The sequence below is a fragment of the Alligator sinensis genome, unplaced genomic scaffold (genome assembly GCF_000455745.1).
Source record: "Alligator sinensis unplaced genomic scaffold, ASM45574v1 scaffold601_1, whole genome shotgun sequence".
NCBI classification, from domain to species: domain Eukaryota; kingdom Metazoa; phylum Chordata; order Crocodylia; family Alligatoridae; genus Alligator; species Alligator sinensis.
Genome location: NW_005841905.1, coordinates 2,133,060 through 2,157,997, shown reverse-complemented (window position 1 = coordinate 2,157,997; position 24,938 = coordinate 2,133,060). Strand labels below are relative to the sequence as shown.

General features: G+C 45.5%; 1 protein-coding gene across 3 annotated transcripts in view; it reads right to left on the bottom strand.

The window, feature by feature from the left end:
* Positions 1-1,353: 1,353 nt before the first annotated feature.
* The window catches only part of RNF32 (ring finger protein 32), a 38,777-nt gene continuing 15,192 nt past the window's right edge, over positions 1,354-24,938 (bottom strand). For 2 of the 3 annotated variants that reach the window (XM_025197776.1, XM_006018543.2), the window contains exons 5-8: positions 24,639-24,763; positions 24,033-24,141; positions 2,877-3,044; positions 1,354-1,936 (exon numbers count right to left, since the gene is read on the bottom strand). In XM_025197776.1, the coding sequence (XP_025053561.1) occupies positions 1,697-1,936; positions 2,877-3,044; positions 24,033-24,141; positions 24,639-24,763 (642 nt within the window). In that variant the 3' untranslated portion in view covers positions 1,354-1,696. Of the gene's footprint in view, positions 1,937-2,876; positions 3,045-22,153; positions 22,236-24,032; positions 24,142-24,638; positions 24,764-24,938 lie in introns of those variants that run through there. The other variant, XM_025197777.1, reaches the window with a different exon arrangement.

The window sequence follows — 24,938 nt, the reverse complement described above, 5'->3', positions numbered from 1 at the left end:
AAAAGCCATCCTTGAACTCCAGTGCTCTTGTCCTCACTAGACTTTTTAAGAAAGAAATGTCTTTGTGTTGAGTGGGAGTATGCCCAGGATTCAGATTGTCATTGGCATACTAATTACTGTCATCAAAATCTACTCTCAAGTGCAGCTAGATGACATGGCCAGTGTGTGCTACCTTGAATGATACTACAAGAAGTCTAGTGTAGGTTCAACCATGGAATTAAATGGACATTTTTCTCAGGCATATTCAGGCTTTTCTACTGCTGTGTTGTTAATTGAGGTCTCAACTTCCAGAAAGATTTACACCTATACTTCTAAGCACACATGCAGTCACATGGAGTTCAGTGGCATTAGTCATTTGTTTAAAGTAAGGCAAGGCTTTGTAAGAACAAGTTTTAGTTAACTTGAAAATGTCTGGTATGCAGGCACTTATCTTGGACCACCACAAATGTGACTGAAAAAAAATGCTCACTGTACTAGATATGAAGACCTTTACTGGACGTGACTCTGCCTCACCAAGTCCTTCTTTGAATTAAATTTAGGTCATCTGAAAATGTGTGTTGTATACAATTTTCAGTTATGGCAACCTTGCAGTGTTACAAAACTATGCGAAAACAATTGCTTTTTTTTAGATGGTTTGAATTTTGGTGTATGAAAAGGAGTGGTAGTGGGTTTTTTTCTTTATTTGAAATGTCACATTTTTGTGTGTTTTGTAGCAACATTTTTAAAAAAATGTGTTTTCAATAAAGTTAAACTGTGATTAACACTTCTTTGTCGTTTGTATTAAAAACAGACTTTAACTCTGAAAGGCATGGCACTACAGCAGTAATACCCAGGTATAGCACAAGTTTACCTCCACCCCATGGTGGGGTGGAGGCTTAATGTTTATAAAGTACTTTTGAGATCCTCTAGTAGAGTTCACTTAATGATCAAGCTATCACGGAGCATGCTATCCTTCAGTTTCAGGCCATCATTTATTATGACACTGATCAAGAGATTTTAAGCCTTTCCCCAAAATTCAAGAGTAACAGCTGACAGGCTTTAAATGCATTTTGGTTTCCTTTCTAGAGGTGCAGGCTGTGTTATTTGGCCACATGCTTATAAGAAATTCCTGAACCCATTTTGTGTCTTTAATGAGTTATTGGTAGTACAGCCCCTTTTGAATGACTTCCTTGGCTTTTCCATTTGCCTACTGTTGATCTTGTGATACAACTGTAGTCCACTAAAGGGGAAGTGCACCTTAGCTAGTAAAAGGATCTGACAAGCTTCAGCAACAGGCTTGGAGCCCCTGGTGGGAGCAGTAGCATGCACCTTCCTGTTTTCAACATCAGTTAATTGCAGATCCAGGCAGGGTTGTAGAAAGATCCCTCTAAATGAAAAAAGGAGCCATAGAAGCAAGTGTATATTGAGGATCTCTGGAAAAAGAAAAAGGGGTATTGAAGACAGTGGGAAAAGCTTGCTAGAAGGCCATCAAAGGAAAAAGCAGTTGGCTGACAATGATCATGGGGAAGCAATGCATTTGAGGAACAGAAACAAAAATGCCTATTTAACTTTTATTTCTATGACCATCAGCACCCATTCAAAATGGGTTATTTTTATCCTCAAGATGCTGGTTCTGACAAGGATCAAATTTGTGTAATACAGGCCCTCATCAAATCAATTAAATTATGTGATTCATTCTGAGATTTTTACATGTTTATCAACATTCAAGAATTTTCTTTTGATAACAAGAGCGGCATAAAGGACAAATATGCCTTTCTCCTAAGGAAAAGTCTTCAAATGTTTGAAGGCATGTATGGTGGAACATATGTGAACAGGAGAGCAGAACAGTCTGTCGTGTAAACTGATCGTTGCTGTTGCCAGAAAATATGCCTGGAGGATGAGCATGATGAAGTGGCATAATACAGATAGGACACTCAAATATCTCTTGTCGAAATGCCTGAGAGAAATGGGAAATAAATTAGTTACTGCAGATAAGGGACGGGCAAAATACGGCCCGCGGGCCGGATCCAGCCCATGGAGCCCTGAGAAACTTAAGTATAAATTTTCTACGTGCCCCAGCAGCTTGTCAAAGCTGACAGAGGTAGGGGCAGTAGGACCTAGGGGGGAGCCTCAGCAGGACTGAACGGCCCAGCCCACCCTCAGCCATTTCCCTGCTTCCTGCCCTTGCCCTGCTCCAGCACCACGTGGTTGCTCCCCACCGGTACGGGGGAGGGCAGAGACGACGTGTGTGTTTTCATAGACCGAGTCTGACACACACACCGCCATGCAGCCACATCCCCTTGCACTGCCATACATGCAAACCTTCACAAGCCCCATACTCACCCATACCCCACATATCCACACACATGCTCCCTCACCCCACATACCCACAATTCCACAGCCCCCACAAACCTATACCCACCTCCCACAATATTCAAGAGTAAGACTTCATTTTAAGCTATTGTACAATCATCTCTATGTACACTACACAAATGCATGTAAATCAGGACAAAAATATTTTTTTGAAATGAGATTAATGAATGCTGTAAATATTTGCTTTTTAGAATATTATGTGGTATTTTTTTTGGTTCTGAGATGGCAAAACCCCTTGGTAAAAGGAGTACTTCTGGGGGCAAGGGGAGAGACCGGTGGCAGAGGTTAGGGGGTGGGACTCCTAGTCGCAAGATGGTGACCAGGGGCGGGGCATCTGTAAAGGGGTGGGCTACCCATGCAGTCCTCAGCAGCTTGCTAAAACTGGGTAAGCGGCCCCCCACCTGAAATTATTGCCCGCCCCTGCCGTAGATCGATAAAACATGGAAGGTATACAACAGCATATTTTGGATGGAGGAGGTGTTGGAAAAGTTTTCCCTCATTAATAGTTCTAAGATGAAACCAACCTGCATCTGTATTTTTTCCCAGTCAGCTTCACACGTTAATGGAGCAAATTTTTCCTCCAGCTGCCGAAGTACGTTTCGACTTGTAGCTACAGAAGAATCAATTTCAGAAAAAAACTCATCGATGTTTGTGTCGTAAGAACTCAGTAACCGACTGCTGATCTCTTGGAACTAAACAAAGAGAAAAACGCGTCCGGGTAGACCGGGGTTGTGTTTAGCAGCTACTGGAGCAGAATTCTCACAATTAGTCACAAATTACTCACAAGTAAGGAATATATTCTTAAACTTAAATATGGTTGCAGTGTCCAAATATGGATGTACAAACATCTGTCTTCTCCATAACCGATGCCCAAAGCCGTGACATACGCACCAGCTCAGATCCTGTTATCGTTCTTTAGTCATCCACCTCCAACTGGCTGGACTGGGGATTGATTGCCAGGTTTCTTATCCATTTAAACTGGGCTTTTCAAAGAATTCTTTTTCTACCCCTTGGACTCTACAGGAGCTCTGTTTTTGAGAGCAGTCCTGTAGGTCAGACCGATCACCTGTTTTGCAATTGGGAAGAATTAGCAAGAAAAGGTGGGTTCAAAGAAGACTTTAACATTTAATGGAAAGAAAGGCAAGTCTTTTTAGCTCACTGCAATATGCAGCTGGTGTCCCCTGCAGCCAAAGAATAAGGTGGCCAGCTCCCAGAGGCTCAGCATTTTACTAGGATTTTAAAATTTTAATCTGTGTAGAGAAAAAACTTGTGGGGGGGGTGGGGGAGACACGACCACACACTGAGGTTCCTGCTTGGTATCCTGAATTCCCACAAGTTGGGGTGAGGATGCGTAGGAGAGGAGCTATAGGTTACACTGAAGAGAGTCCTTATCTACTCAGTGGTTATGTAGTAGGAGATTGGTAACCTACACTAGACCCAGTTAAATGCCTGCTGTGAGAACAGGGGATGGGCATATTGTACCCCTCCCCAGCGCTGACCGTTCTAGCCTACCATTTAAACATATTAGCGTGTCTCTTGTGTCTGTATATTCTGATCAGACGTATATGCACTGTACCACACTGGAGAAGATTTTGGTGCTTATCAAAATGGAGCCAAAGGAAGTCACAAACTGAAGCATCACTCTGTTCTCACTCCATCTCTCACAGCAGACTGGGTCTCCTCAGCTAAAATCCCAGATGCAATATCTATTCCCTCGTACTCATATTGCTGTAGCCCAAAGTGCCTCAGCGCTTTCTATGTCATCTTAAGTGGATTTGAGGCACTGTACTGATAGGGGCAAGGCTCAACAGACTATGGAGTGGTGAATTGAGAAAAGTCTGAGGAACTGCTTGACGCAAGTTGTGCCAAAACCCGAGGGTGTCAGGATATTCTGCCAGGTGATCTTTGGGTTTGTGTAAATCTACTGCTCCCCGGCTCTGCTGAATGGGTATGCCCGGGGTATTTATTTACCCAGAAATCACCATTTACCACAGGCATTCTTGTAACAAAAAAAGAAATGGTGTAAAAAAGAAAGTGATCAAATGCTTGACAACAGAGTATGGTAAAACAACACTGACAAAATCCATGCCCTACCTTTAGACTACCACCTAGCTCTCACAGACACCCGGGAAAAATCTCCCAGTCATGGCTATCTCCTTCAGCCAGGGACCTCCCTTTCCCCCTCCTCACAGAGAGCCACCCCTTCACGGTCACTGCCACCAGCACGTTCCACACGGCCTCCCACCACCTCCTTCCAGGGGAACTTGTGGATCGGGATGTCTTCCTAGGAACTGGCTCAAAGTTGCCAGCGTGGAAGCTGTCTATATTCATGTATTTGGTCACAAAGCTTTTTAACTATTTTCACTGTCAGCTAACAAACATGTCATTTTTTCCCCCCTCAGTCTAATTCAGTACTACTTTCCCATACATATGGCAAGTTTGGGTACTTTGTTTTCAAGAAAAGATGTACTCCCCTGTCAATACTGAAATGGCATTTGCTTACCATAGAAAGAGGGACCTTCAAAGGGGCCTAAAGGAGCGGAGAGCATCTGACTTAATAGAAGGATTAATCTGACAATCCCAGATACTTCAAGGTGTGATAAGGTGCCAGAAATTTCATTAAGTCAGTGAAAAATATCAGATATATGCATTAGGCACAAGGTTTTCTTTTTAATGTGAAAATGTTTTCTAATAAAGCCCCTAATGTTTTAAAATGCTTAATTTAGAAACAACAGCTCTGGCAATGTTCAGCTAAGGGAAAAGTTGAAAACATTACCAGAAGAGCAGGAAAAAGGTGCCAGTTTCCTCTGAAGCCCCTCAGCCGTTATCCAGGTCACTCTCTTTGGGCACTCACCCCTTTGCTCACCTGCCACGCCTTGACTTACTTATCTTTTAGATAAAGGGAGGCTGGCCCAAGGCTTCCCAAGCTTGATTTCATGCTTCTGAGCTCAGGGGTCTCTGCTCTGCACCTTAAGGGCTAATTACATGGCTCTGACTGCCCCTTACACCACACCCATGCCTTGCAGTTGTTATCAGTCATTGACCAACAACCCCCTTGGACCATGGTCTCTGTCCCTGTGACTGGACCTCCCTGCCTGGGCACTTTGCCTACCTCAGCTACTCCTGGGTATAATTTCCAGGCTTGCCTTCTCCATCTGGGCACTTTGCCTCTCATGGCTACTTCACGGCACAGCACCTCTGCCTGTAGCTCCGACCCAGAGCACTTTGCCTACGTGGGCTACTCCCGGGCACTACATCCTGCTCTATCAGGCTCCTACCTGCACTCCCTCCTGAGCTTCGGGCCCTTGGCACCAATCTCTGGGCTCTTTTGCCCTGTCTACACCCCTCTCTGGGCTACAGGCCCCTGGCCCTGATCTCTGACCCTACTCCTGCACCTCTGACCCTCTCTGCACTATTCCTGTGCTCCGGCTCTGCTCCCAGGCCTGCTGGGTCATCCTTTAGCCCTAAGTCCCATCCACAAACCTCCAGTGCTGTTACCCCAACTCAGCTGTTACCCAGGAAACTTGCTGCAGCCTTGCTGCCCAGGAGCTCCTCTTTTTGCAGCTCTCAGGGCTGGACAGCCAGACCAGCTCAGACCCTGAGTTTATATGCTGATAACCCAACCCCTTGCTGGTGAAATGACTCCCTTGATTGACACCTGAGCCCTCACTGCAGCCTCATCTCCTCTTAAAGTGACAGGAGTGCATTTAGCACACTGTCACAAATCCATAAAATGTATTTTGGCTGTTTGATTAAGTACAGCTTAGATTCCCCCATATTATTAGAGTACCCTCAACCCTTGCATGGATAAGTATCAAACTCTAATGCACCTGAGACAAATATTTCCAAAGGAATTCTAGAGAGGGGCCATTGGAAGTTAGGGCTGCCTCTGGGGTGGTCTAGACATTCAAGTAAAGTTGTGATTGGATCTGATGTCCAATCCACACAATCACACCTCCTATGCCACACATGAATGGCCTCCTATTCCACACATGAATGGCAGGAGGCGTGACTGTTGGATCCAGCATCAGATCCAATCATGCCTTATTGCCCATGCAGGTGGAGCCCAGGATTGCTACCCCAGGTTTCCCCCTGCACTGGCAAGAAGCATACTCCTGCAGCTGACAGTCCCACCAGCTGACAGGACTCTCAGCTGCAGTAGTGTGTGGGACAGCCATGAGAGTCATCAGCTGACAGGGCTCCCAGCCATGGGGGCCTACCTTGCTACATGTGCAAATTAAAGCTGGATGGAAACCAGCTAAAAACTTATTACATATTTCCAGCTCTAACTTAATGGCTGGATGGACCTTTTTATGGTGTGATAATTAATGTGCACGTGCAGCTGGTCTAAATGAAGTGTGCAATTAACCAGATAGTTGTGTAATTGTGTAATATGAGGAATGTGTAGAAGGAGCCTAACCTTAACTTATTAGCAGTCAGGACCCATAATAGGAGGAGCACAAAGGCATTTAAAAATGACTTTCCTCCGTCCTCTGTTCCAGCAATGAACACAAGCTACATAACAAAGAATCAGGCTTCCTGTGGTATGTACTCTGAGATGCAGTTTTTACCTACAACACTTATCTCCAGATAATTGTATATATACAACTGAGGTTCCCAAACTTTTTAGACTCAAGGTACCTGCTATTAGATTCAAGGTACCCATTGGAAAATGCCAGGTCTTAGTTTTTGACTTATTTATGACTACAGAAAAATAACTCCGCAATTCTTCATGACAACAGGTCAGAATGTTTATAACTCTATGAATTCCTATTTGAAATCTCTGGGCTTTTCTTATGAATCATGTTTGCACACCTAACAGTGCTAACATTGTGTGGCAACCTCAGAAGATTTGCAAGGCGCCCTAGTTGAGAATAATGAGTATAGAGCATGTGAGAAAACTAGGCCGAGGGGCATGGGGAGAGCAACCAGCTAAGATGACTGGCTGCTATTGTGACCAGGAGACAGTTTATTCCCCCAATCCCAGTGTGGGTACAGCTGACCCTAAGCAGTCCCTTCTACATGTCCCATGAAACTCTTAAGTCAGAAGTGGTATAGGGCCTTGTCCATAGTGTCCTATTCCCTCTTTTGGCAGTGCTGTTTGTTCCCTTTTCTGTGTGCATCTTCCTTGGATGTGCATTTGTGCTCTTTCTGCTTCATTCAGCTACTAGATGCTGGCTCCCATCATCAGGCCTTCCTGAGTAGAAGCTATAGAAGAAGCTGAAAAAATCAGAGAAGAACTTCCTTTGCTTGTGCCAATGTCCTAGTAATGGAAATTTCTCTGAACCCACCTGTGAATTTCCTGCAGAATAGTCCTGTCACTCATCAATCAGGAACTGAAATCAGAGACTGGGAAATAGAGATGTAACTAATGTTAGAAGTGTGGGACTTTGGTGACTTATCAATACTGAAAAGATTATATAGGAGGGAATAAATATTCTTTATAGAATATGGAATTCGAAGGGTTAATGTACTAGGTCTTATGTTGGAAGGTAACTTTTGCTAAATCCTGATGCCTCTAAATTATTTTGTTAGTCAGAAAAAATATAAACCAGTGATGCCCAACCCCTCCAGTACCACAGGCTGGATGAGCAGCATAGGTCTAGTCCATGGGAGGGATCTGGCATGCAGTGTCAGTCCATAGGCCAGAACAGGCATATGGGGTCAGTCTGTGAGCTGCAGCAGTTACACTGACATTGTCCCCCAATGCCAGATTTCCATGGGGAGCCCTACAGGCTGGGTGACACAGCTGTATGCGGCATAGGTTGAGCACTAGGGCTGTGCGAAACGGCACCATTCCTTTTCTACTTGTGTTTCGACGTCTCAATGGAACAGCATTTCGTTTTGAATTTTGTTTCGATTCGAAACCACTGTTCTGTTTCATTTCATTGGAACAGTTTCGCACATAGGCTATAATGGGGAAGCTTGAAATAGCCTATAACGTTGTCATTTCTGGCCTGATTTGGATGAAACTTGCAGGAATGGTAGCCCCTTCTGAGGGCATAAACCCTGCCATGTTGCAAGGAGATAGGTGCAGGGGTTTCAGGGAAACTGCACCTCAAGCTGCTGACAAGCAGAACTCGTGACATTGGTGACACTGTGTGTGTGTTAAGGTGCGCCCTCCCTCAACTGACACCAAGGCATAAAGCAGGGCAGTGCAAACACAGCTGCCTTTTATGCAGTTTTTCCATCCCTCCCCCAGAGCACTGGGATTGGAAGGGAGCTCAGGAAAGGATGACAGTCATTGGCCAGCTACACAGTCAATAATGAGAGGGCTTCTTCCCCCTCCCTCTCCTTACTTTAGTTTCTGTTTCCCTGCAGGCAAGCCCAGCTTGAGCTTCGAAACTGGACACGTTTCGAAAATTTTGAAACATTTTGACTTGCCTCATTTCATTTCGGGGCTGTTTCAAAGCTTTCTGTTTCATTTCAATTTTGCTGTTTCAAGCTCGAAACAAGTCGAAACAGCATCAAAATGAAACTGCTGGCGAAATTTCACACAGCCCTATTGAGCACCACTGTTAATTAATAGATAAAAGCAATGCTTGGCAGATTTGTTTCTCATTATGTACCAGAATGAATGCTCTGGCCCTTTTCTGGTCACAAATGGCATCAAGCAGGGCTGTGTGCTTGCACCTACCCACTTCAGCATGGTATTCTCTGCCATGCTGTCGGATGCCTTCCAAGACGATGATGTTGGTATGGGGATCAGGTACTGTTTTGACGGAGACATCTTCAATCTGCACAGGCTCCGAGCAAGCTCCAAAGTCCAGACAGCCACACTTCACTACCTCCTCTTCGCTGACAACTGTGCATTATGTGTAGGCCCACATGGAACGGTCCATGGACATATTCTCATCAGCCTGCGACAACTTTAGACACGCTATCAACACGAACAGACTGAAGTGATGTTTCAACCTGGCACAACACCCCAGGAACCAGATGTCTCAGTTAAAGGCCAACAACTGCTGATGGTCAACAAGTTTGCCTATCTAGGCAGCACACTCTCCTGTGCGGCCCACATCGATGACAAAGTCACTGTGAGGCTAGCAAAAGCCAGCTTGGCCTTCAGCAGACTCTGTAAGTCAGTCTAGGACTGCAGAGGCATTGGAATGTCAACACAACAAAAGGTTTACAAAGCCATCATTCTCCCGACCCTTCTTTATGCCTGCGAAACCTGGACTGTCTACCAGTGTGATGCCAAGAAACTAAACCACTTCCACCTGTGCTGCCTGTGAAAGATACTAAAGATCAAGTGGCAGGACAAGATTCCAGACACTGAGGTGCTCAGATCTGTTCTCCCCAGCATCCACACCCTACTGAAACTGGTGCAGCTAAGATGGGCCAGCTACCTTTCAAGAATGCCCAACACTTGCCTGCTGAATAAAATCTTCTATGGCGAACTGTCAAATGGAGTACATTTTTGCAGTGCACCAAAGAAGTGGTACAAGGACACTCTAAAGGTGTCCCTAAAGAGTTTTGGCATCAACCCAGAGTCATGGGAGCAAATCACTCATGATCATCCATCCTGGAGGTCATCGGTCCAGAGCGGAGCACTGGCCTTCGAGCAGTAGTGCACTGCAGAGGCAGTGAGGAAGCACATAGCCAGGAAAACAAGAACCTCTTATGTTCAGTCCTTGTTGCTCTCCTGCCCCTGCTGCAGCAGATTGTTCAGGGCAAAATTTGGGCTTATAAGTCACCTGTGTACCCATGTGACCTAGCCTCCACCCCCCTCCTCTCTCTTTCCTCTCTCTTCTTTCTCCTTTTTCCTCTCCTCTTTCTCCCTTTCTTTTTTCTCCCTCTTCCTGGCTGAGTATCACTGGTATATGTTGTTCGTCCGGGTTCCTGGGGTGTTGTGCCAGGTGCAGGTTGAAACATCACTTTTTCTTTCCCGCCTCCTTTCTCTCTTCTCCCTTCCCCCTCCCATGTGGTCATCTTTGCTTGCACAGGATGAACACCATATACCAGTGATACTCAGCCAGGGTGTTGCAGCATCCTGGTGTGCCTTGAGATCCTTTCCAAGGTGCCATGGAGTGCCAAACAATATTAGTTAGCACTATTAGGTGTGCAGACATGATTCACAAGATAAACTCAGAGATTTCACATAGGAATCCATAGGTTTTAAAGTACTCTGATCTGTTGTGGCTCTTTACAATGGAAGAATTGCTGTAATATTTTTCTGCAGTCAAAAATTGCGTGAAAACCAGGAGCTGATATTTTCTAAAGAGTGCCTTGAGTATAATAGGGTTGATAACCACTGCAGTATATTTAATAAATACCATCCTTGTCTAAAAGGATATTTAATTAATTGATCTGTCCCCCATTATAAGCTTATTGGAAAAATGTTACAGCTTGAATGGACTGACAAACTACAGAGTTCTAAATGCTTTATCAATATGCAAAACCACCCCAGTTATTTGCAAAGCAACACACCAATTCTAGAACTGAATAAAATGATGCAAACAAAAGCACCTTGGTGAACTTTGTCCATAGGGAAGTCTTTTGAGTGATCCATCTTAATGTCAGCAAATTGCTTACTAATGTGTTGACTTACGGCAACCCTCAAAAGTAAAATGAAAAGGCTGGAATTTACAGCATATCAATGAATCAGTTGATAAGCTTTTACTGGTTTAATATCCTTCTAGTCTTGCTGCTTGGAGCCACTTCAAGTTAGCAACAGAATGTTTGCCATCTCCATGTGATAAAGGAAGTCAAACGACTAAACAAACTCTAGGACCATTATGCTGTTTGGTGAGATTTAAATTAAAATTGTTAGGAGAAATCCCGTGGAAGGGGAGGAGGAAGCTAAAGTCAACCACACCATTTTACAAATGACTTACCTAGCTTCCTAAACAATGGCCAGGACTTTTAGTAAAGTTGGGGATAATGTAATGCATTTGAAAAGATTTAATTGCACCAATAAAGGACCATGCCTCAATTAAATGACATAGACAAGCAGAGTTTATAGGTAGGATCAAAGAAATTCACTACAAAACACATTACATTCTAGGCAACCCTTTGCCTTCTGCACAAAGTAGTGCTAAAAATTAGCATAGCTTGGTTTCAGTGACCTTTCCTATCCCCTTTGATCTAAATGAGTAAGAACTTTACTGGATAAGAGTAATAAGGCCTACTGTATCATCATCAGACAAGCAAAATACACTTCCTAGCAGTGACATTTCAGGCTTAGGTTTAAGAGTACAAAACTTGGCCTTTGACCTTTGTGGTCCTTCTAAAGGAAGTAGGTGTATTTAAAACAGCAGCAACAAAAATGCTTGCTAACCCACAATTTACTTCAGTTGTTGTGCTGTTCAGCTACATTAACATTCAGGGAGTGACATTTTAAAAGCATGACATATGCTTGGAGAGGAGAAATTCATTTTGGAGAAGCTTTTTTAGCATCTAGAAATGGATTACTATTTGTGAAAAATTACCGTAGTGTTTTATTAACTGACACTTAATAAAAGTATGAAAGCCATAAAGCCACAATTCTTACTTGAAAGCCATAAAAAAAGAACGAAGAGAAATGAGCGTATATCCCTTGTTATTGATACTCAACACTTTACACATTCATACATGGTTGATCCAAATCAGTGTGTGAGCTACACTTACGCTTGTCTAAAAGGGGACAAAGGGGCGAGGTACTTAAATGTCACCTGTTGAGAATAATTTCCTAAAACTACACCTTTGGAAAGTTCTCAAATGGAGATGGCTGCATTAAGCTTTTCATCAGCAAGCGTCACACTGTTAAATAATGGCAGTGACATCCGCAGTATGAGATGCCAGTGTTCAAGCTATTGAATTTTTCCTATTATGCTTTTAAAAATAGTTTTGAAATAAAAAATTCACTGAAAATGTTGCTGTTTAAATATAAAACCATACTTGATGACATAAACATGCTTCTTGGGAGTTCTCACAACCTCCTTAGTAACTTCAGAGTGTGTTAAGAAGCTAGTACTAGGTAGATCCAGGATAATATATCCCTCACATTAGTATCATCTTGGTCTTTAATAAACTGACTTAGGCCAGCAAGGCCTAAGGTTTGAGATCCTTGCCAGAATGTATGTCTGTTAACTCCGGATATATCTGCTATCCATACAAATTCCCAATCTCATTTCGAATACCTAACTTCTTGGCTTCAACTACTACATTCCATTATAAATTTATACTCCATTATAATTTTTTTTATGGAACAACCAGTGTCTGCAAAGAGTTTAATCAATTCTACATTTGACAGGCAGGTGATTTAGATTGCCTATTTAAAAACTTTCCACACTATGTTAGCAGAGGCCTACCCATATTCCATATTTTTACTATTTGGGGCATAAAAAATGTGTAACGCCTTCTTAGGAAAAAGTCACCTATCATGGGTAGTTGGATATGGATTAACTGTTACAGATTGTTAAGGATTTAGCTGCAAAGCATTCATTCTAGAAAACCTAGGTACTTATAAACACTCCCCTCCATGATAGGATCTGATAAGCACAGTCACTATCCATCAAACCTTCTGTTTTCCCCCAGTTTAACTGAAATGAGTCTCTGATAATGTCTTTTAAAAGGAAAGCAGGTACTTTAGTTGCATCTACCTTCTGCTTTTGAAGCACAGCTTTGGATTTCATTATGGTTACAAAGGACGGCAATAAATAGCAAATTGGTTTATTTTAACTGATGTAATTTTGCATGTGGATGCTCTTATACTGGTTTACACCTGCCACTGATTTATCTTCTACCTGACATAAGAGTGTCTTATTTAATTCAACTGGTTTGTGTGCATGGGCAAGTAAAATAAAGTTGTACAGTGAATCAACTAGCCACATGTAAGGGACAGCATAAAACAAAGTTCAAATGTAAGAACTAGACAAATTTTCAAAACTGGGTAGTACTGGCTGTGGCAGGGAACTTGATAATAAAAATCTGGACAAGTAGGAAGGAGCAAAGTTATGAACAGCCTTGAAGCTGTGTGAGAGATTGAGAGTTAGTAGTGGCATCTGATGCAACCAGACAGACAGGAAGATATCAATGGCACTTTGAAAAAATTAGGGGAAGTGATCCCAGATCCCAAATGACAAGGAGGTAATTATGATAACACATGGAGAAGTGCATTGTTAACTATGTTAACAGGCAGAATAATTCAAATTGATAAGACAAATTTCTAATAAATGAGATGAGCTACGTGTGATTTATGTCAGAATAAGGAATGGGGAACCATTGTGCAAGTTGCTGACCTAATGTCTCAATGACTTGTCATACAAGTCTTGTGACTTCTTCTGTGGCTAGCTATTAAACACAACAGTTGCATCTCTAAAGCAGGGCTGTCCACATGCAACCTGTGAGGGGTTAACATGCGGCCCCCCGGGATCCCACAAAGTTGCTGCTGCCACTGTTGTACTGGCTGCAGCAGTGTAAGAACATAAGTGCCATACTGGGTCAGAGCAATGGTTCCTGTAGCCCAGTCTCCAGTTTCCAACAATGGCAGAAGTAGATGCATTGAAACAGATACATCTAGAGCAGAGCTTTCCAAACTTTTCATGTTGGTGACACACTTTTTAGACATGCATCATTTCGTGACACAGTAATTCAGTTCCGGGGGAGGGGCCAAGGGAAGCAGACACGAGTAAGGGAGCTCCGCGGTGCCCTTCCGCAAAATTTTCTGCATTTCGCACGACACACCTACACACTGCTGCCGACACGCTAATGTGTCGCGGCACACAGTTTGGAAAGCTCTGATCTAGAGTGATCTATCCCCTATTCAGTACCTTCCCTGACATCCACCATTATAGGTTTAGAGATGCAAAAGGAAACATCTCTGACTACTGTGTTCAATAGCTATTAATAAATCTTTTGTCCATGAATTTATCTAGTCCCTTTTGGAACCTGGCTATGCTAGTTGCCTCTACCACTTGTGGCAATGATTTCCAAAAATTAACTATGCCCTGCATAAAAAAGTACTTTCTGTTGTTAGGTTTAAATCTGTCACCTACTAATTTCAGTGTGCGCCCCCTAGTTCTAGTATTCTGGGACTTGGTGAACAACAGTTTCCTGTTCACTTGGTCCACCCCCTTCATGATTTTATAGACCTCTATTGTATTCCCTCCCTTCAACTTCCTCCTTTCCCAATTGAAGAGCCCTAGCCTTTTTAGTTGCTCCTGGCATGGCAACTTTTCCACGCCACTGATCATTTTGGCTACACTTCTCTGTACCTTTTCTAATTCTACTACAACCTTTTTAAGATGTGGGGATTAGAACTGCACATAGTATTCAAGACATGGGTGCTCCATAGATTTGTATAATGCCATGATGATGTTCTTCATTTTGTTTTCAGTTCCCTTCTTCTACTGCTTAATGTTTTATTGGCTGTTTTTGGTCACTGCCGCTCACTGAGCTGATGTTTTACAAAACTATCTACAATGACTCAGGGTCTTGGGGCTCCTCCTCCCACCCCAAACTTTTGGTTGTCCCTGAGCAGCACTGCATGGTGCAGCCCACAGTACTCAGGGTGCCAGCAGTTTGGCACGCCTGAGTGACATGATGTCACAGGGGAGCCTGCATGTAGGTAAGGCAGGGTGCCACACTGTGCAAAGCAAGTGCCTACTTGCGCATGTGGTGAAGCGGGGTGGGGGAATACTTGCCTGCCTACGTGTTGCAATGGGGAGGGAGGCACCTATTCATGCATGCTGTGCAGTGGGTTGAACTTCCACTTGCTCATGCAGACATGTGATGTGCAGCCTGGGGAGCCCATGGCTCTGCTAATGCTACCCCTGTGGTGTAAGGTCTTTACTGGGTGCAGTCCATGGGGCATGTGGCCCCTGGCCACTTTTAAGTCTACAGCTATGGAGGACTTGACAGGGGATAGATCACTCTAGATACACTCTGTTCATATGTTCTCCCTCAAAGCAACCATTTCTGATAGCATCAGACACAAGATACTGGGCTAGATGGACTGCTGGTCTCACCCAGTATGGAATTTCCTATGTTTTTACACAGAAAAACTAGCTAACAGTAAGAGAGTGAAGGCCTGTAGTAAAAAAGTAATAAATGGTAAATGAGCAAGTTACCTGGTATCACAAAAGGTGATTTGGAGAGGACTGAATAACTTCAGCTTCCAGACCTTTAGTAAGGAAATAAGTGAGCAGAGTAGGTCTGTGTGAAGCGGCCAGTATTCAATTTGGATTTGGATTTGGCCAATTCAGGGGACAGCGATTCGATTCGGTGATTCAGATCTCTGACCCAAATTGATTTGGCTGAATCAGATTTGAAAGATTCAGATTTGGTGTGATTTGGTGATTTGGCTATAGACTATAATGGGAAATCACTAGAATGCCTATAACTTTGTTACTTTTTTGCAGAATTGGGTGAAAACAACAGGGAGGGTAGCCTCTTCTGAGGGCCTGAAGCCTGCCAAGTTTCAAGGAGATAGATGCAGGGGTTTCTGTGAAACTGCACCTCAAATTGTTGAAAGCAAAACTCATGTCCTGTATGTGTGTTAGCTGGGTTTCTGGTTGTAGCTGTGTCTGTCTAAGGAATAGGCAGGCAAAGTTCTTTGAGTAGATATGGTATCTTTTATTAGGCCAACTGAATAGTTGGAGAACTATATCTTGGCAAGCTTTTGGGTTTAAAAAACGTTCGACAAGCTGAGGAAGCATCTGCAGTTGGTGTGTGCTCTTCCTGGATGGAATGAATAGTAAGGAAGCCAGAGGCTGGGCTGATATGCAAGAAAGCCAGCCAGTGAAAATGTAAATTGAGGTGTCAGGGGGTGAGAGACAGGCTGGGGGAGGTGGGGTAGGGGGTTGTAGCAGCACAGGTAAACGTGCAGAGGTACCTGAGGAATCAGACATTAGGCAGGTTATAGTGTATCATAAATCCAATGTCTATATTGAGTCCATGAGTTTTTATATCCAGTAGATTTATGAAGTGAAGTTTGTAGGCTTGTCAATAAAAGGTGTTTTGTAAATTCAAACAAGCACTGAACCTTGCTAATCTCATCACCGGAAGCAAACTTCCTACAGCCCAAACACACCAGATGGATCCAGACCGTGCCATGACAAGAAATGCAAAACCTGATGACATATCTACAGTACCCCCACAATTCCTACACCCCAGAACAAAACCATCACCATTCCTGGATCTTACAGCTGTACCTCCAGAAACATTATATATCTCATCCAGTGCACCAAATGCCCTTATAGACAATACGTAGGAGAGACCAAACAACAACTGCACACCAGAATGAATGCACACTGGTCATCTATTAAAGACAAGAACACCCAATTACCAGTGGGGGCACATTTCTCACAAGAAAACTACTCTCTCCAGTCTCTCAGTCCTGATCTTCAAAGAGAATTTACAAACCACCTTTTGTAGACAAGCCTACAAACTTCACTTCATAAATCTGCTGGATAGAAAAAAATCATGAATTCAGTATAGACATTAGATTTATGACACACTATAATCAGCCTGGCATCTGACTTCCCCGGTACCTCTCCATTTTTACCTGGCTGCGACATCCCCCTTCCTCCCCACCTCCTCTCAGTCAGTCTCTTACCCCCTGATGCCTCAATTTACATTTTCACTGACTGGCTTTCCTGCATATCAGCCTAGCTTCTGGGTTCTTTACTATTCATTCCATTCAGGAAGAGCACACACACCAACTGCAGATGTTTCCTCAGCCTGATGAAGGGTTTTTAAACCCGAAAGCTTGCCAAGATATATTTCTCCAACTATTCAGTTGGTCTAATAAAAGATATCAGATTGACCCAAAGAACCTTGTCTGCCTTGTGTGAGTTAAGGTAGAGCAGAATGAATGCAGGATGGTAGCCTGTAACAGGGGCTTTCCAAGTGCCAGTTAGATCTCGGCCTGCCCACCTGTTTCTGGGCCAACTGACCACCCTTCTTTCTCCTGCCATGCCTTGATGGAAAACTGATTCAGATATTACCCAGGTGGCAGGTTGCCCTTTAGGCCCCTGATGCCTAGGGGTGACATCCATTCCGCAGCTCTGTACCTTTCCTACACTGAGGCCCATGCCTTGCAGACGGCATCCCAGGCAGCTAAGCTCACATGAAGCCTCACAACTCCACACTGCAACCAGTAAGCCTCAGGCCTCTCAAAGATCTTACAGGTATGGGCTTTCACTAGCTAGGACTGTGCATGCATGTGGTGGCTGGGGGTTTTCAGGCGCCCCCTACCCACCTTTCACTGGGGAGGCTTGTGGTCCGGGCATTTCCTGGGGCTGCAGTGCCACCAGTAGTATCACCAGGCCTCCCTACCTTGGCAGGGTGCAGTTTTAGATCATGCCCAGGACCTGGGGCCTCCTTCCCCATAGCCCCAGTCCATACCTCCAAGTTCATCCTGACATGGGAGCTCAGCAGGGAGATGTTCTTCCTCTACTGGCCGATAAAAAACTAAACGGCCACCTCCAGCTCTGAGAGTAGGGCATAAAGTGGTTGTGAAAGCAACTAAAGAAAGGAAATAGGTGCAGAGTGAGGAAGGTAGCACTCACTTCATCTGCAGGTGGAGCTTGGGGAACCTCAGCAGCAGGAGGCTCACCTTGAGGAACACCTACTTGCTCCATCAAACCAGGATCCAAGGTGGTGTGGTGGGATCTCACTACATCACCAGCAATGCTAAACTCCCTCTTCCATGTCCTCCCGCCTCTGCCCTTCTACCTCCATGACCCTGTTCACCAGCATGTGTCCTGTGATCGAGGGGTTTGCTGCTGCAGATGCTCCCCTTCACCGTCGGGTCACACATGCCCACCAGCGTGTGGACTGTACTGGACTGCAATGGATCCAGCCATTTTTTGATGTTCTCTTTCAGTCACTTCACCAGTGCCTGCACCTCTGGTGAAAGCAGCTTGCCCAAGCCAGGAATGCTGATCCCCTGGAGCGTCTCCATTTGGTTCACAAGCTCCTTCACTATGGGGATCACCTGGCTAAGGAGGGCATCACCAGTGCTGAGACTCTTGGTGGCCTCAAGGAAGGGCTTGAGGACCACCAAGATCTGGGAGATGGTATCCCACTGTTTTGTTAAGGGGGCCACTTATCCCAATCTCCCCGAGGAAGGCCATCTCATGGATGGCCTTCTGTTGCTCCATCAGCCTTTTGAGCATCAGGTATGTGGAATTCCAACGAGTCTCCACATCCTGTATGATTTTGTGCTGCAGGATGCTCAGCTCTGCCCGTTTCTCCTGCAGCATCTTGTCCCCCTTGATGCTCTGGTGGAAGTAGCCCACCACCTTCCTGCATTTTGAAATGAGCTGGCTGGTCATGGTAGTGATGGTGCCATCACTGGGAGTCCTGTCCCCCTCCAAGGCGTCCCTGACTATGAGGTGGAACTTGTGCGCCACATAGCGGATGCCAACAAAGTTGACTTCACGCACCGCCTTGACCATATTGGTTCCATTGTCGGTGACCATGAACCTGCGGGTGAGCTTGCTCTGCCCAATAAGCCACCCCTGCACCATGTGGTCCACGGCCACCATGATCTCTCTTGCCATGTGGGACTTATTCATCACCTCCGCTTCAAGGAGAGCCCACTGATGGCCCGACTGATTGCACCAGTGCCCTGTGAGGGAGAGCTAGGCATGATCTCCACCCCAGATGCTCCAGATGTCCAAGGTGAAGTGCAAAGCTACCTGTGGACCTGCCTTGTGCAGCTCCTCCCTCAAATACTCCTTGCATGCCTCATACAGGGAGGGCACCACCATCCTCCTAAAGGTGATGCATGTGGGCACTTGGTAGAATGGGGCCATGAGCACCATGAGCTGCCTAAACCCTGGACGCTCAACAAAGGAGAAGGTCTGGCCATCCAGAGCAAGCGTCACCCCTATGCTCTGGGTGACCTCGCTCTTCCTTGCAACGTGCCCCACTTTGTCTGCGGCTCTCCCCTACTGGTCCAGGGTGGCCTGCCTCTGTTTTGTGGGGATGGAGGCTTTGAAGTGAGAGGGTGACTTCTTTTTGGGCACGCTCCTAGTGGTGCCAGGCTGAGAAGGAACAAGGGCAAGGGGGTGCTGCCTCCTGAGATGCAGCAGCATTGTCATGGTGGCAAAGTGTTTCACGTCCTTGGCCCAGCTGATCTGCCTTCGGCAGTGCTGGCAGATAGCATACCTGGGATCACCTGGCAAGTCAAAATGATCCCACACTACACTGACCCCCCACCCCAATTCTGGGTTGAGGGTCGGGATCCTGCCTTATCCCCCTCCTCAGCAGGCAGAGGCATAACAACTGGAGAAGCTGAGCCACCTGGTCCCACAACCTCATTTGAAGCCCCTTCCAGAAGAGACCTGCCTCTAAGGGAACTTTGAGGGGTGTGGAGCATGAATTCAGATTCCCCCTCCTTCCCCAGAATGTCCCCGGCTATGGCACTCAGCTCCCCTGCTTCCAGATTCAGCTTCTCCTCTGGCACTGGAAGGCTCACACTGGGAGCTGAAATTGGGGTGGAGGAGACTGTCATGCTGGTGCTGGTGGCTATTTCTGGTGCTAGTGGAGGTGTGATGCTGGTGGAGGGACAAATACTGCTCCCACCTCCTTGCTCCCACTGGCAGCAGAAGATTCATCACTGCCAGGAAAGAGGGTATGTTTGTGGTGGGGTGGGGGGCGGGAATTTGCAGCTTTTCCCATACCCCTCTAGCCCTTCTCCCTCCCCTGCCAGAAGACCTGGCACCTGCCTTTCCAGCATGTTTCATAATGTTTGCTGTGCTGGAAAATGTGTGTGTGTCTGTGTAATATATCTTCTATCTGTTTATTATATCTTCTATCTGTTTTTGATAAATATTCCATCTGTAATATATTGGAAAGGTGTATCCAGTCCTTTCCAAGAAGAGAGACTACCAAGAGACTGACTGGGAAGCCAGCCACTGCAGCCAGTACGTTTCACAGGCTGTTTATTCTAGACAGAGACAGCCCACAAAAGGCAGAGAAAGGCTTCACACAGAGCCTTATATGCTGTTTCTATATCCCTCTCCTAGAGCACTCTGATTGGAAGGGAACTCGGGGAAAGATCACAGTCACTGGCCAGCTACAGATGTCAATATCAGAACAGTCTTTCCCCCACTCCACACCCCTCCCTTCCCAGTTTCTGTTTCCCTGCAAGCAAGACAGCCTTCTGAATCACCGAATCGCCGAATCTTTTCTGAATCGATTTGGATACTTTAAATCAATTTGGAGCATTTAATGGGTCTCCCGATTCAATTCAGATTCAATGATTTGGCTGCCGAATCGGGCCAAATCTTCTTCAAATCAAATTGGCAACCAAAGCTTCACATACCCCTAGAAGAGAGTCTGAACTGATACAAAAAAAGTAGTATTGAAATTGGGAGACTATAAAGTACTCATCAGAACCATTATTTTAAGAAGGACAAAGCTAACAAGATAACGTTTACACATTTCTGTATGTAAAAGCCTGAAATATAACTGAAAGCAGCTGACAGTTGTAGCTGTAGCAGAAGACAGTTTTTATGTGGACTGTAGTTTATATTAGGAAGCTGTCACTGAGGAAACAACCTAGGATGCAACTGAGGAAGTTCAGTTGCTAGCAGGACACTGGGCAAGTTGGGTACTTGTTAATCAGATTGTCTCATATTCTGGAGAGGATTAAGATTTCTTGGTGGTATAGGAAATAGTTTAGTGTCTGCTGAGGAGATGTCAGGTTGAGCTGCCTGATGCTTATAGTGAGAGAAGAGGGAAAACTAGAAAGCGGTAGGGCTGTGTGAAGCTTCAGGTGGTGATTCGATTTGGAGGAGATTTGGCCCGATTCGGTGGCCGAATCTTTGAATCCGAATTGAATCGGGGACCAATTGAAAGGTCCGAATCGATTCAAAGTTCTCTGAATCTTCGGCAAAGATTCGGAGAGCTTTGATGAGTCAAGCAGTCCCCGCTTACCACTCTGAGCTGGTAAGTACTAGGGGCAGGGGAGGGGAGGGGAGATGGGACCATGGGGGGGACCCCCGCCCACTCCCCCAGCCCTGCCATGGCTGCCCCTGCCTGCCCCAGCTCCGTATTTTAAAAAAAAGCCCCCGTACTCACTGGGTGCTGCCAGATGGGGGGCAATTCCTATTGCCCCCCACTGCTCCATGTTGCATGGGGGGCTCTGCATGAGCCCCCTTGACTCCCCTCCCCGCTGGGGCTCTGGCCCTTTAAGAAAAAAAAAAAGCTGAGAAAAGCCCTGGGACTCTCCGCTCCTGGAGCAGCCTCGGGGCTTTGGGGGCTCCTGCAGAGCCCCCATTTGGCGCAGGGCAGCGGGGATTGCCCCCCGCTGGTAGCAGTGGTAAGTCCCAGGGTTTCTTCAGGTTTTTTTTTTCTTAGAGGGCCGTAGCTGGCCCATGCGGGGCACACATGAAGGGGCTGGGGAAGTGGGGGGGAGGGGGTTCAGGGGCTTGTGCAGAGGCCCCCATGCAGCACGGGGCAGTGGTGGGGCAGGGGGGATCAACCCCGCCTGTCAGCATCTGCTGAGCCAGGGCTTTTTTTCCCCCAAGTGCTGGGAGCTGGGGTGGGCGGGGCAGACATTGCTGGGCTGGGAGAGGGGCTGGGGCTGGGCCTGGCCTGGCTGATTTGGAGATTTGGTTGAATCGAATCAGGACAGTGATTTGAATCACCAAATCGAATCACTGTCCCCCGAATCGTCCGAATCTGAAGTGAACACTAGCCACTTTGCACAGGCCTAGAAAGTGCTGTAGATGACTTTTGTTTCAGTCTCCTACAACATTTTCGCCAGCAAGCTAAGGAAGAACAGGTTGGATAAATGGACTCTAAGGTGGACAGAAAACTGGTTGGATTGTTGGGCTCAAAGGGTAGCCACTGATGGCTCGATGTCTAGTTGGCAGCTGGTATCATGTGGAATGCTCCAGGCATCGGTCCTAGGGCCAGTTTTGTTTAATATTTTCATCAACAATCTGGAAGACAGGATAGAGAGCAAGTTTGTGGATGACACCAGGCTGTGGGGAGTAGTAGATATGCTGGAGGGTAGGGCTTGGATTCAGAGACCTCTACAAATTGGAGGATAGGACCAAAAGAAATTTCATGAAATTCAACAAGGACAAGTGCTGCACTTCTTAGGATGGAACAATCCCATGCATGGGAACAGACTGGGGACTGACTGGCTAAGCAGCAGCAGCTCTGGAGAAAAGGACCTGGGAGTTATAGTGGACAATAAGTTGAATATGAGCCAATAGCGTGTCTTTGTTCCAAAGAATGCTAACAGCATACTGTGCTGAATTAGTTGGTTTGCTGCCAGCATGTTGAGCAAAGTGATTATTCCCTTCTATCTGACACTAGTGAGGCCATATCTGGAGTACTGTATCCAGTTTTGGGCCCCCAACTACAGAAAAGATATGGATAAATTGGAGAGAGTCCAGTAGAGGGCAACAAAAATGGCTAGAGGGCTTGGGAATATGACTTATGAGGAGAAGCTGAACTGGGCTTATTTAGTCTGCAGAAGAGAACATGGAGATTTAATAACAGCCTTCAATTACCTAAAGGGTAGTTCCAAAGAAGATGGAGCTAGACAGGGGTGGGCAAAGTCTGGCCCATGGGCCAGATTGGACCCATGGCAGATTCCATTTCTCAGCAGCCCCTGCCCGCATCGCTGCAGTTAGTTTCCATGGAGACCCCAGGAGTGCTGATGCTGTGACAGCGTGGGTCCAGGATTTCTGTGGAGACCAGCTGCAGTAGTACTGGCAGGTGTGCTCCAGGGCTGGGATCCTGCAGTGGTGACAGCATGGTTCAGAGCCAGGGCAGAGCTGTAATCTGTGGCCCACATGCCTTGGGCAGGGGTGTGCATGCAGCAGATTGCAGCTCTGCCCTGGCTCCAGGCCAAGTTGTCACTACTGCAAGAATCCAGTTCCGGCCCCAGAGCAGCTCCCTGCCCAGCTGTGTGTCCTGTCAGTGCTGCTGGGGCTGGTCTCCATAGAAACCCTGGCCCCACGCTGTCATGGCGCCCCGGCTACTGGGGTCTCCATAGAAACCAGCTGCAGCAATGCAGGCAGGGGCTGCTAAGAAATGGAGTCCAGCTACCTGCTGGATCTGCCATTTTGCCCATCCCTGAGCTAGACTGTTCTGAATGGTGGCAGATGGCAGAACAAGGAGCAATGGTGTCAAGCTGCAGCAAGGGAAGTTTCAGTTAGATATTAGGAAAAACTTTCTCATTACAAGGGTAGTAAAGCACTGGAACAGGGTATTCAGAGAGGTTGTAGACTCTTCATCCATCCTTAGAGGATTTGAAGACCAGAGTAAACAAAGCCTTGACTGGGATGATCTAGTTGGGGACGGTCCTGCTTTGGGCAGGGGGTTGAACTAGATGACCTCATGAGGTCCCGTCCAACCTGAATTTTCTCTGATTCTATGGGAAGAGCATGAGTGATTTTCATCTGTCTACTCCAAAGACCTAGATTAATTCCAGTGTTCTTGTTTTCCATATCTAGCCATGCTTCCCTTGCTGTGCTTTCAGAGCCCTAAGGCTCTAACTGTTTTGTTTTTTTCCTTTCATTTATGAGCTAGATACAGAGTTGGTGTAAGCATGTCCCAGGATCTCACTATCAAGGCTTGTGATTCTTAGCCAGGTTGTCAGGGTTTTATCATGACACGCAGCCTAAACAACGCTATAGTTTTCTGTTATTCATAGGCTTAGAAATGAAGGAGGATTGTGCATCAGGAAGACCAGAAGAAAAACTGGAGCGACAAATACAACATACCTTTTCTTCAAAGAATTTTTTTCTTAATTTCCTATCTTTAGGAGGCACTGTTTTTCTCAAGTTTTGATACCATTTTCTAACAATGTAGCCTCTCCAGCAAGCTTGGATTCTGTGGAAAACAAGATGTTGATGTTCAAAAAATGCAAGTACACTCTTGAAATGCATATTTTACTATTTATCTGAAATATAACTATTTGAATTATCTAATGCTTTGCTTCAATCTCTTTAATATTTATAGTTAGGGTGACCATATGTCCTGGTTTGCCCAGATTAGTCCTGGCCGGTTGGAGAAAATTAAAATGAGAATCCCAGGTGCAGGGAGCAAGCTGGTGGGGAGGCAGAACGGCATGTTGCATCAGGCTGCTCCACCTCCCCACAGGACTGTGCCCTGACCCTGCCCACCAGCTTCTGCCTACAGCAGCTGACTTGGGTGGGGGGGGTTGGAGGACCAGTGTCCTGGTTGTCCTTGATTGCCTTAGGGTCACCCGATTTGTAGTCAACATGTAGTGTCTAATGGGAAGTGCTGAATTTTCATACATGACTTGAAGCTTCATGGGAAAATAAATGGTGGTCATTGACAATGCATCTGTTGGAAGTAATGCTTACCTTGTAGCGCATCTGACTTTAAACAAGTGTGCCCCATCATATATAACCCTGGTCTGATACTGCTTCTTTCTACACAGAGGGCAAGTCTTTTTCCCTGCAAATTTTTCAAAAGCTTTCAGGCATGCCTAGAAAAATAATATTTTGTTTTAATATTTAAATAGATATTAATACTTTAATGTAATTTTGCTTTTTCCATTGAAATAAATCATATTTCTAACCACTGCTTTCTCTTGAAAATTCTAAAATATATTTTATAAGAGTATATACTTTTCTGAATAAAATGCTTAATATAAATATTTT